Source organism: Oenanthe melanoleuca, chromosome 26 (assembly GCF_029582105.1).
Source record: "Oenanthe melanoleuca isolate GR-GAL-2019-014 chromosome 26, OMel1.0, whole genome shotgun sequence".
Classification (NCBI taxonomy): Eukaryota; Metazoa; Chordata; class Aves; order Passeriformes; family Muscicapidae; genus Oenanthe; species Oenanthe melanoleuca.
This window is the reverse complement of record NC_079359.1, coordinates 5,814,863-5,827,661: the sequence shown is the minus strand read 5'-3', so window position 1 is coordinate 5,827,661 and position 12,799 is coordinate 5,814,863. Positions and strand designations below refer to the sequence as shown.

General features: G+C 44.6%; 1 protein-coding gene across 1 annotated transcript; it reads left to right on the top strand.

Moving 5' to 3' along the window:
* Positions 1-862: 862 nt before the first annotated feature.
* Positions 863-12,052, top strand: LRIF1 (ligand dependent nuclear receptor interacting factor 1). The gene is made up of 4 exons (XM_056511565.1): positions 863-999; positions 6,875-8,399; positions 9,746-10,024; positions 11,316-12,052. The coding sequence occupies exons 1-4, from the start codon at positions 890-892 to the stop codon at positions 11,763-11,765; spliced, it is 2,364 nt and encodes a 787-aa protein (XP_056367540.1). The 5' UTR covers positions 863-889; the 3' UTR covers positions 11,766-12,052.
* Positions 12,053-12,799: the final 747 nt, after the last annotated feature.

Genomic DNA, 12,799 nt, shown 5'->3' with positions numbered 1-12,799 from the left:
GCTGGGCTAAGAGCTGGCTGGAGGCTGGGCCCAAGAGTGGTGGGGATGGGGCTGCATCCAGCTGGTGGCCAGTCACCAGTGCTGTCCCCAGGGATCAGTGTTGGGCCAGTCGTGTTTAATCTCTTCATTGATGATCTGAATGAGGGGATTGAGTCCATCAGTAAATTTGCAGATGACAGCAAGCTGGGAGCATGTGTCAATTTGTTGTCTCTGCAGAGAGACTTGGAATGTTTGGATGGATGGGCAGAGTCCAATAAGATGAAGTTCAATAAACTTCTGACCTCTGCTTCTGGCTGACAAAGTAGCATTGAGAAGTTTCTGAAGAAGCAAAATCATGGAATCACAGAATCCTTGAGGTGAAAGGAAGAGGAAGGGCAAGCACTCTTCTCTGTGGTGGCTAGGGACAGACCAGAGGGAATGGCTGGATCCTGGAGTATATTTTAATTTTATATATTACATAATACATATTATATATAAAGCTCACTGATAGCATACAATGCTTCTCAGGTGTGTATGCGTTCACCCCACTCTGACATACACCGGTCCTTGCATTACAACATTATAACATTGTATTATAGACATTTACATAACGTTATATTGTAGTAGACATGATAACATATATTCGCATATGCAAATTGCCTATTTAAACAGCCGCCCACACTCCGTGGTGCTGTCCCGCGGCCAGGCCGCGGCTGACGCACACCGAGAGGCCGCTGCCGGTGCCCGGCCCCGCCCGTTTCCGCCCCGCCCGTTTCCGCCCCGCCCGTTTCCGCCCGCACCGGAAGCGCCGCGCCCGCGGTGCCGCTCGCGGCCGCCGGGCGGCGCCACTTCCCGGAAGTGGCATCCCGGAAGCGGCGGTTGCAGGGGCGGGGCGGCGGAAGTGACGCGCATGCCGAGCCGCGGCGGGGCCGCCCCGCCATGTCGCGGAGCCTTGGGCAACGGGCGCGGTTGTGAGTACGGGCGGGCCCGGGGACCCGGCTCGCAGGGACGCCCCGCCAGGTACGGTCCCGCTGCTCCCCGCCCTGCCGGCACCGGTGGGCGGAAACGGGAGGGCGGGGGCGGCGGGCCCGGCAGGGGGTGGCGGGGAGGGCGTGCTCCTGTTCGTTCCCTTCCATTCCTTTCTTATCCCTTTCTGTCCCTTCCTTCCTTCCTTCCTTCCTTCCTTCCTTCCTTCCTTCCTTCCTTCCTTCCTTCCTTCCTTCCTTCCTTCCTTCCTTCCTTCCTTCCTTCTTCCTATTCCGAGCAGAGCATCCAGGGATGGTTCCAGGCTCGCCCACGTGCAGAACCGTCTCCGGCCCGACGCCAGTTGTGTTTTGCTGTCACAGGCTCTTGCTGTTTGTTGTCGCTGCGGCCTCGTCGCGCTGAGGGTGGGGTGTGCTGGAGGCAGCCGGGAAAGGGGATGTGAGGGGTATTGAACCTTTCACAATCATGGAATTATTTCCGTTGGAAAAGCTCTTAAAGAATAATGAGTCCAACCATTCCCCCAGCACTGCCACATTCACCACTAACCCATGTCCCCAGGTGCCACATCCACTCATTTTTTTTAACACTTCCACAGATGGTGACTCTACGTCTGCCTGGGGAAGCGTTTACCAGTCTTTGGCCACCCTTTCCAGAAAGAAATTCTTTTCTAATATTCAACCTGAACCTCCCCTGGGCCAGCCTGAGGCCGTTCCCTCTGCTCCTGTCCCTGTTCCCTGGAGCAGAGCACGGCCCCCCCGGCTGTCCCCTCCTGTCAGGGGGTTTGCAGAGCCACAAGGTCACCCCTGGGCCTCCTTTTCTCCAGGCTGAGCCCCTTCCCAGCTCCCCTGGCTGCTCCTGGGGCTCCTGCCCCTCCCCAGCTCTGCTCTCTTCCCTGAACTCTCTCTGTTTCCTGGGTTCCACCCAAGCACACAGAGGTGCCTGTGCTGGGCTGTCCTGGCTGGAGTGGAGCTGAGGGGATTCTGTATCTGCCCAGCTCTGGCTGGAATGGAGCTGAGGGGATTCTGCATCTGCCCAGCTCTGGCTGGAATGGAGCTGAGGGGATTCTGTATCTGCCCAGCTCTGGCTGGAGTGGAGCTGAGGGGATTCTGCAGGTGCCCAGCTCTGGCTGGAGTGGAGCTGAGGGGATTCTGCATCTGCCCAGCTCTGGCTGGAGTGGAGCTGAGGGGATTCTGCAGCTCAGCCATGCTTTGGCTCCTGACACCTTTCCTTGTCTCTCAGGATTCTCAGGGTGCTTTGTGTGCTCAGGGATGAGTTTTGGGTGATTTCTGAGCCCTGGGGCTGCCATGGGATCCACGCTGGGTGTTTTTTTATGCTCACAGATTTAGCAGAGGTTTTGTGGCTGGAGGAGGATCCAGCCATGGATCAGGAGAGTTGTGGTCGATAGGAGAGCACAGGGAGTGTTTCCTGGCAGTTTGCACATCCACAATTATCTGTACTCCAGGGAATATTCCACAGTGGATGAAAAGTGTTCCAGAAACAATTACCATCAAGCAGAGAGATATTTCTCTGCTATTATTGAAAGCTTCTGGTTTAGGATAAAACCTCAGCTCATTTGAGATGGCTTGAACTGAAATTCTGGTCAAGATTCCTCCAAATTCAACATCAATTTTTTTTTATTTCCTTCAGATGATGATAATGATAATAATGATGACTGTTGTATATTATCTAGATTATATGTTGCTATATATTTATTTTTATCATTACTATAATTACTTTGTTACAATTTTCAGATAATCCATGGAATGAATACAGCTGTATAAAATAAATATGTATCAACTACAATCAATTAATTTTACTTTGTCCCTGGGTACACATTTCCAATTGACAATAAATTGTTAGTTTGCCACTTCCTGGATCCAGCTGAACCTGTTGAAATAAATTCTCTTGGTCTTCTGGAGTGGCCCATAGTCTCCTTGGTTATTTATTTGCATTTGTGGATGAAAGTTGTGCCCAAAGGAACAGCTGGGAGTGAAGGCAGATGGAAAAGCACCTCATTGTTCCTTCTTAGGACTTTACAGTAAAATTGAGCCACTCTGTCTCTTCGGTCTCCTTTGATGCATTTTTTAATGCACAGTCAGGATTTCTGTGGGAATCATGCTCGTGGTTGTGCTGGATTTGGTGAATGAACTTGTTTGGCAGAAATAAATATTCCTATTTCTTAAAAAAATTCCAAGGGTGTTTTTGTTAATGCAAGCATAAAGGACAGAAGGTGAATAAATACTCAGTATTTTGTGTTTTGTGCTGCTTGCTGAGAGTAATGAACAGTGAGAGAAGTTTAGACAGTAAAACTGGTATGTCTGGTCAAGAAAACAGGAATTCTGGTGAACTGAAGGAAATGTAGATTATTCTTTTTATTTTTCTGTCTTGAAATAAGGAAGAAAAGAAATAAATCTTCCAGTTTCTTTCTGTTCTCTCTGCTTTCCTGCCTTCCTTAATGCCACATCCATAGGGAGATGTTGGTGTTGCCACACACAGAATATTTACCAAAGTAAATCTCCTTTTTGGGTCCAGAAAATATGATCTGGTTGGCAGATCTCTCTGTGAATGTCACAGAATTTTATTTGATTGTATATATTGAATTTGATAATTTCTCTGGTGATGTTAAATAAGATTTCTACCAGTCCACCATTTTTTTTTCAGCCTTCCATGAGCTCTTTTCCCTTAAGGTTTGCTCATGGATTTGCCTCGGGCCTTTCTAAAGTATCATAACAACACAATTATTTCTGAGTGTTTGTATATGAAACTTGAGGGGGTTTATTCTTACAGGGTTGGGAAGTGAAATAGGATGAAGAAGGGAAAGAAAACTCTGCTTCAGTAACTATAGGAGAAACCCCAAGGACAACCTGGCATGATACAGATTTCCTATTTTTTTTGTTTTGTTTTGTTTGTTTGTTTTAGGAAAAAAATGAACCTGTTCTTTAATCAAATTAATCTGACACCCTAAAAAGTGGATACTGAGGGAGTTTTCTTTTTATTCTTCTCAAGAGATTTGTAAAGATTCATTAATTCAAAGAAGCAGTGACTTTGAACACTGAAGCAAAACAACTTCTAACTCTCCTCTTCATCACTCAAGAATGTATGGAGATGTTGCTTTATTTTATTCTGGTAACATGAAACTTCCTCATGGTTATTTCTTTGTATCACTTGGGAAAAGCTTTATGATGTGAAATTGTTGCAGTGAAGCCTTTTCAACTTAAAGAGCTAAAAACATTTGCAGTGATCCTTTCTCTCTTCTGTCGTTGGAGTAAATCTGTGTGAATTCCACTTCTCAGTATCTCCTTGGACTTTTCCTTTTCTCTTGCCTATCCATTAGCTTTTTGTCATTCTCCAAACATGTAAATACCTGATACTTGTTTCAAGTTAAAGAATGTTATTTCCCAGACAGTTACAATTTTGGGACATCTTTCTCTTTTTCATGGAGATAAAAAGCTACAGTTTTCTTCTGTCGTTAAAAGCAGAATGATCTGAAATTCAGGCAGATGAGATTCTTTACTGGTGCTTTTCCCCCAATTTACTTTTAAGTTCCTGTTTGTAGCACAGTCAAAACTAGTTTTTAAGTCTTGTCAAGCTGGAGGTGAATGGTGATTCCAGGTGGAATAAGGAGGTGAACGCTGGAAACTGGCAGAGGAAAATATTGATACAAAGGTATCTTCAGCTCATCTCTCCCTCTTTTTCTTGCTTCCTCTTGCTCTGATCTGCTCCCCCTCCTCTTGCCCAAGAGTTAGAAGTGTCCTCTTGCTTTGACAGGTGGAGGAACAAGTCTCTTTGGGGGTTTCTTCTGCCCCTTGGTGTCAGCTTGCAGCCCGAGTTAGTTGGGGTGCAGGTAAGTGCCTGTTTGTCTGTTCAGCAGTTCCACGTTTGTGAGACTTGCTGAAAAATTCCTTCTGAATTTGCCTTTACTTTTTATATAGAAGCAAAGTTGAGGCTGTAGATCATGGAATTATGAAAGAAGTGTTGAGAGATCCAATGCACAGAGCAGACAGAAGTGTTGTCCAGGAGCTGCTGCTGTTCCTCATTTGCATTGTCAGTAGTGCTGGGAGGTTTGAAGTGCTCCAAAAGTCTTATTTCTCTGCTTTAATTATGTTCAAACACACAAATATTTCTACTTCCTCTTTGTTTAAGCAAAACTGTTTTCTGTCAGATTGTTGCCTGTCAGTGCTAGTTCATCTCAACTCTCATTTTTGATTACAAAGCCTCCAGTTCCATTTTGTTCCTCAGCCCTTCAGTCACAGCTTCCATGAGGAACCATGTGATATATTGCCCGTAGTTTAATTTTCAGTACCTTAAAAACAAAAGTGCTGCAGAATTTCCTGCCCACTGCATCGATACCTCATGTGAAAATCTCAGTTTTCACACGTTGTGACCAGAAATGAGGCATTGTACCAAAATGCTAGGTGTGGGAGTTAGTTCCAAGGTGACAGCAAGGAAAGCTCTGCGTGCCTGATGCCTTAGTGCGTTGGGCAGGCAGTAGTGGGGTGGCTGTGTCTGTCCCCAGGGGACTGGGATCCCCAGCAGTGGGATCCCCTGACTTTGGCAGTGAAGAGCATTCCTGTGACTTCCCACTTGGTGGCAAAAGGCAAAGGTTGGCTGAGTCCTGGGCAGACACAGCTCTCCCAGGACTGAGCTCTCCCAGGCACTGCTCCAAGCTGAGTCAGAAGCCTGAAAAGACAGAAAAATGCTGGTTTCAAAAGTGCCTGACAGAAAGCAGAACACAGCACTGATGTCATTGGGATGGGACTGGGAACTACTCCCATGTCTGTGTTCCCAAGGCATTTATTGGTGTACGAAGTCGATGGGATGGAGCTGGTGCTCTTGGTGACTCCAGGTGGAGTTGGCAGCTCTGCCTCTTAATCACTCTGGTTCTTCTGTCAGGAAACAACTTCCAGTGATTTGTTCTCTTCTTTCCATGAGGGCAGCTCTGTTTGTCCACACGTGTCTCTGCTGTACTTTGGGCAGTAGATTGTTCTGCTCAGAGTCAGGAGTTTTGGCAGAAGAGCCTGCTTGGGCAAACTCCCCTGGAGTGGGAAAAGTTCTCTGTCTTGCTATGGACTCAAAAAATCTTGGCATTTGGAGCAGTCACAACTAACTTACGTTTTGACAAGATCTGTCTCTTGGCAAGTTCTTACCTTCATCTGCAAGAAACCTCTGTTTTCTCTCCAGATGTCCCTGGTGCTCTTTCCGTATGTTCCTCATAGATTTTGAAGCCTTTTCCTTTCCAGACTTAGATTTCTGTTCTCAAAAATGTTTATAACCCAGTAGCCTTTGGGGGTTTTCCATCTCTTTGAGGATGAACCACCTCTGTGGTCTGTATCTGCCTCCAGAATGCCAGGCAGATGTGGTGGAGGCACAGGAGCCATCTGTTCCACAAGATAAAGGCATTCTGCTTCTGAATTCCTTTGTTGTGTCTGAATTTCTGTTTCCATCTTGCCATGCAACTACTCTCCCTGTATTTTCCTGAAGTGTTCTTGAAATTCATAGTTCATAGCAGTCAGGAAGGATATAAATGGTAACAGGGATGTGGGAAAGGGAAAAATAAGGGAAATCAAGAGGAAGTGGTTTCATTTTCATAATGAAAGGCCCCATAAGGGGAAGAATAATGTGAGGTGTTTCCTGGGGTCTTTTAACTTATTTTTAATCTGAAAAAGATGCCATTTCTTGCTACTCTGGGGTGTAGAAGTTGTGCACTATTTTCAGACAGTCTGAGGTAGTCTGAAATGGAAGCTCAGGTAGGTCAGTAGGAAGCTCCTGCAGATTAGCTCAGGCATTTTCCAGGAGTTCATCTGCTCCAGCCCTGGGTGTAGAGTTCACTGATGCTCGTGAATTAACGTACCTATGCTTATTCACTTACACTGCCTTTCATTTTTCTCTCTTTTCCCTTTTCTTTGTTAAGCATTACAGGCTGTATGTACCGAGTCATTCAGACAACGGGGCCAGATGGAAAAAACCTTCTGAAATTGTTTCCCATTTCTAAAACTTCTGGAAGCTTTATGCCAATAGTTCAGTCTCCAGCCATGCCAAATAATTCTAACGCAAATGTTTCTAGCCCAGTCCATCTTACTTTTAAGACACAGCTTGGCAATACTACTGCACCTTCATCTGTTAAGATACCTATTTTTCAGCCTCCTAATCCTGGAAGGATTATTCTTACGAGGACATTAGACAAGCAGGAAAGTGCTAGGGCAGGTTCTGAAAAGGAGAGCTTGGTTCCAAGTGCAGCTGCCAGTGCCCAGAGCAGCTGTACGGCCGTGGATGGAGTGTCCCTGCAGAACGTCGCCGTCACCAGCTCCTCTCACCAGAGCAGCACGACCTACATGGTGGTCAACACCAAACCTCTCCCCGTGACTGTCAAGTCTCCAGTGCTGCCCTCTGGACACCACCTCCAGATTCCAGCTGATGCAGAAGTGAAATCTGTCCCAGCGTCTCTTTTGCCACCTGCAATACAGCAGAAAATCCTGGCAGCTGCAGCCACCAACGTGTCTGGAGGGGCCGACAGTTCAAAAACGCCGATGGTGATTTACGTGTCACCTGTGAACACAGTGAAAACCTCCCAAGTCCTGCCCAAGCACTTGCAGAGCTTCTGCTCCAAACCTGCCGCAGAAGTTTCAAAGACACTGATAGTGACAGCTGCCCAAAAGGGGTCTGGTTCTTCTCCTGAGCCTGTCACATCTGAGGGGCAGCAGTGCCAGCAAACTCCCATGAAATGGATCGTGCAAGAAACTGCCCCGCTCTCAGCAGCTTGTCTTATCCCTGTCAAATCTTCAAATAACGTGGCTTCCAAGATCTTGAAAACTTTATCAGACACAAAGAATGTAGAAGTTAATCCTGCAAGTATTTTGCCACTCTGCTCTAATGGTCCTGGTGGAAACCAAACTAAAATCACATCTTTAAAAGAAAATGCTCTGGTCATGTACAATGGCAAAGTCTATTTATTGACCAAAAGAGGCTCTGATGTTCTGTCAGCCCAGGCTGAAAAACAAACATCTTCCTCTTCTGATGGTTTACTGAAAAAGGAGACACCCAAGCAAATTGATTCTACCAAAGTCAATAAAATAACCAGTAAAGTGGTGAATCTGGTGTTGTCAAAAAGCAAAGGAGTGGTGCTGTCTCAGAAAGACCCAAAACCATGTACAGTCTCTAAAAATTCATCACCAATTGCCTTAAGAAATGACCTAAAATCCACACCTGCAGCTCCGCTGGTATCAGGTGCTAATCAGCAGGATCCCACTGTAATCCAGAGACAGAGTTTGCCCTTCACCAAGAGTGTTTCTTGCAGTGGAATGATCCCAGTTCCAGCAGTAGGGATGCAGGAAAATGTGTGGCAAAATGGCAAAGACATGAGTCATTCCCCAAAAGCAGCAGGGGCTGTGTTACCTCAGGCTAAGCAGGAATGTGCTGTCGGTGAAGACTGGCCAAAGGTAATAAATCATAAACGTGCCCCCTCAGTGTCTGGTCAGTGGTTCTGTGGTCCTGGTTTTAGGTGGATAAAATGGCTCTCGATGAGTTTGAGATTTTTGTAACTAGATAGCCTGGAAATGCTGCTCTAAGGTTGGTTCTAACCAATAATTGGCCTTTTTCCCCAATAATTTTGTACTGTGCAAGTGAGAAATGCACAGAAAAGAAAGGGGCGGAGGAAAGGTGGCTTTTGATTTCCTCCCAGGGTAAATGGTCAGCAGTAACTGAGCTCCAGGGAGGCTGTTCATGGTTTGGGCTCTTGGATGTTGATGCCACATGCTCACAGCACAGCCTTGGGGCTGTAGGGTTGATGTAGGGTGGAGAAGGACAAGTTTGTGGCTTCACAAGAGGAAGATGAGTTGGAAGAGCAGTCTGTCCTCCAGAGACAGACGGCTCCAGGCTCCGCTTGCTCTGATGGCCACGGGCAGGAGCTGTGTTTCCTTCCTCCCCTGCCCTGGTGGGAAGGGTCCATCTCCTTCACTCCTGGCTCCACGTCAGCCAGAAGGAACTCTTGAGTTCCTTAAATAGCTGCACTGACATATTCTTTTAAGATCATAATGTTGAAAATATGTTAAAAGTTGTAAGCCTCTAATCCCCAAACTCCCCATGCAGGATTGGGTGTCATGTTTTTAGTAGCTCCAGAGGCCAGGATGAATTTGTCTCTGGAGAAGAAAATAATTCTGAAATTAGTTTGTGTTGTCCAGGCAGAACAGCTGAGTGTATTTTTGCAAATTTTAGATATTTAATTGTTGCAACAGACTGTAAGACCTAGTTTTTTGATTGTTTGTCATGTGAAAAATGGTTGAAATACCATTTATTTTCTTCAGTGCTGTGTGATGCTGAGTGTCAGCATTTGCATTTGCTTTAGCTTTGGTCAGAAATAGCTCAGCAAATTTGGTGTTCTTGTCCCTAAATTTGCAAACCCCTGGATTGCAGAGTAATGACACTACCTGCTCCTTGCTCCTCTTTCTTTGGTATTTCGAAGAGATTCTTTTGTTGCTTCTTTTATTTCTGTGGTTGCTGGTTGGCTGGGACATTTTCTGGATGTTTCACAATGTACTTGGAGTGTTAAATAACAAGTGTTAGACCTACGATAATTTGCATATAATTTATCAAAATTGGCTTGTCTGTGTTAAATGTTACCTGTGTTAAATGTAGCTCTTGAAGAATGGCAGACAAAATAAATGTCTTTCTAGTACCTATTTTTGTATATTAATATATTTTATCTATATATCTACATATATATATATAGAAAGGGAGAGAAAGTGAGAGAGTGATTGATGGCTCTCTCACTGTTTCTATATTTCAGATCCAATGTGAAAAGATGGATTCACCGGGAAAGGTTATTCAAATCAAACACCAAGAGCACCCACACTGGAGACAATACTTGGAATTAAGGAAAAAATTTGGTCTCTTTAAGGAAGAGAGAGTTTACCTTATGAGAATACCATTAAGGGCCTTCTGTGAGAACCCAGAAGAAAGGGTTTGTTCCAGTGACAGCTTGGAAAGAAAAAATGATTCTTGCAGTTCATCCTCATTGGATGTGGAAATAAGGAGTCATCATCAGGAATGTGTAAAAGAGAAAAAGGTATCTGGGATTTCTTAGTGCTAAAGACACTCAGAAAGCAGTGTTTGTTTAGTCAGTACAGAGCTGGGCGTGTTTGGAGCTTCCTACCTCTAGATTCACCAGGAGACTCAGGAGTTGTTGGGATCTCTGTGAGAATTTTCCTAGAATTTGTTCAAGATTTCTGTATGACTTCAGCACCCTCTAGGAATTTTTATCCTTGTTTTTGGGTTCTACTGGAGGAAACTTGGAACAGCAAATGCTTTTGAGAAGACTGTCCCTACTACTGTGGTGATGGTCCTTGTTGGAATAGGGGCCAGACCTCAGGACCCTGATTTATATTTCAGCCTCTGCAGATGGTTATGTTTGTCTGGCAGTGCAGTGGGTGCAGGCAGAGGAATTGGTTTGTTAAAATAAATTTACTTGTGGATCTGTCCAATCTTTAGAATTACAAATATTATAAATGTACAAATATAAACTTTGTCATTGGTTGGGTACTTCTGGAAGGAAGAACTTCCATGTTAATGCATGAAAAGGATTTTTTTCCATCCAAGTATTTCTGTTCAGCTACATTTTCTTCTGTGTGATTCTCAACTCAATCAAAGACTTTCTCAGGTTTTACTAATTTTGTGCTAATAATTGATCAGATCCATGGCTGCCATTAACATTAACATTAACATTAACATTAACATTAACATTAACATTAACATTTAACATTAACATTAACATTAACATTAACCCATCCCTCAGAAGTCCAACACCAGGTTGGATGGAGCTTGGAGCAACCAGGTCTCATTGGAAGGTGTCCTTGCCCATGGCAGGGGGTAGAATGGAAAGGGATTCAAGGTCTATTTCAACTCAAACCAGGGTGTGATTCCCTGATTCGAGTAATAAAACATCTGGGAAGAATTTAGTCTGATAATGGACATTACTCCTCAGAGTGAGGTTTTGGAAATGTAGACATGAAGAATTCTTCTACACTGAATTTTCCCACCAAATTAGAAAGTTTTTGTCTTGCAGTACTGTTAACTTAAACAGCCACAGGAGATGATGGATGTGCCCAGGAAAGGCAGACATGCAGTGTTGACTAAGGAAGAATTTCAGTGTTCTGGAGTTGTTAACTGAGAATCTTTGCTAGAAAATCATCAAGTGCAGAAATATGTTTGTTCCTTTGCTGAAAGGAACTTCTTCCAGGCAGTAATTTTTAAAAGCTTGCAACAAATAACTCATAACTTGTGCTTAGAGAACTTGGTGTTATAATGTAGCTGATGCCAAGTTTAACAGAAGTGAATTTTGTCTGTTTCTAACTGTGCAGATAATTGTGGATCTGGAAGAGGATTTGATTAGGAAAAGGAAAATAAAATCCTCACCTTTGTTGGACAATGGCAAGAGGAGGAGAACTTCAATCAAACCAGCCACAAGTCCCAGTTTAGAAACCACCAGCTTGACTTGCAGTGCCCTTGCCATCCCACCTCCCCCAGGCTCAGCACAGCCGAGCCCTGCCGGGGTATCCCGAGGGAGGGACTCGGAGCAGGACACACTCCCCCGGAGCAGTGACACTGCCCACCCAGGGATTTCAGTTTTAGTGACTTCTGAAGAGGATCCTTCAGTTCTGGAAGGTTCTTTCCGAGATGATGCCTTCCCTGCGGCTCCCCCGGACCTGGACGAGACGATAAGGGATGAGAAGATCAAGCGCCTGAAGCAGCTGCTGCGCGAGCGGGAGGCGGCGCTGGAGGAGATGCGCCGGGAGATGCAGCAGAGCTGAGGCACCTGCCCGGGGACCAGCCCTGTGCACAGACTTCAAGAGGAAATCCCTTGCTTAAATTAATATTCCTGGTACATGGAAGAGCTAGATGAAATTCAAGTATGTGAGTATTTAGAGAACTGTAGGTTTTTGTTAAATCCAGAAATAAGAGACTTGGACCATCGTATTCTACTTCTGGGACATGATCCAAGAGCACAGACAAAGGGCATTTTTACCAGCATATTCTCCATATTTTGAATCAAAGGGGTTCTGTATTAGTCTTAGGAAATAAACTTTCCACTTTTGAATTCCATGGCCTGGCTCTTAGAACCCCAACACAAATTGCAAACCCTAGTTGTAGATACTTCTTTGTTTTTCTCATGTGCATGAGAACTTTGATGAATTCCTGAGAACTGACAATTTTCAGAAGAGGTCAATAGTCACTGGTTAATAAATGCTATTTAAAGGATCTGAGAATTAGACTTTAGACAGTAACAATGCAGATATTTATACAAAACTTCTTGCAGATGTGAAGACAGAGGCAGGAGGAGCCCTGTGACAGTTGTGTGGATTTGTGGCTCTTCCTGTCATTATTGTGAGCCTTTATAAGGCCATGGCCAGCTGTGCAATGTGGAAATTCTGTTGTGGGGTTGTTTTGCTAGTGTGGGATGTATTTTTTTAAACAGAATTCTATTAATAACAATTTCTTGACGCTAAAAGACTTTTTTATCCCTGGATGATATCTTTAACAATCCTCAGTGAGTGTCTTCTAATTTGTTGTTGTTTGAACGTGTCTCTTGCCACCTTCAGTTGTACCTTAGCTCGCCTTATAGGAGGGGATGTGCCCTAATTTTTATAGAACTTCGTGTGTATTTTCCCACCATGCTCTGATGTGTGTGTAGGGATGCCTTTCCTTGTCCTCTGTTGTCTGTCTTTGATCCTTGCAGGTTCCTTCTGCAGTTTTCAGTTTCCCTTCCACCAATTAATAACTTTTTTTGCCAGCAGAGTTTGTCATTGTTTTGTTCTTGTCTATTTATGTTTATGTTAAACTTCAC

Coding starts and splice junctions, on each gene's coding strand:
- LRIF1 (XM_056511565.1), top strand. CDS start 890: ATGCCGAGCCGCGGCGGGGCCGCCCCGCCATGTCGCGGAGCCTTGGGC. Junction 8,400..9,745: donor TCGGTGAAGACTGGCCAAAG/GTAATAAATCAT, acceptor TCTATATTTCAG/ATCCAATGTGAAAAGATGGA. Junction 10,025..11,315: donor AATGTGTAAAAGAGAAAAAG/GTATCTGGGATT, acceptor CTAACTGTGCAG/ATAATTGTGGATCTGGAAGA.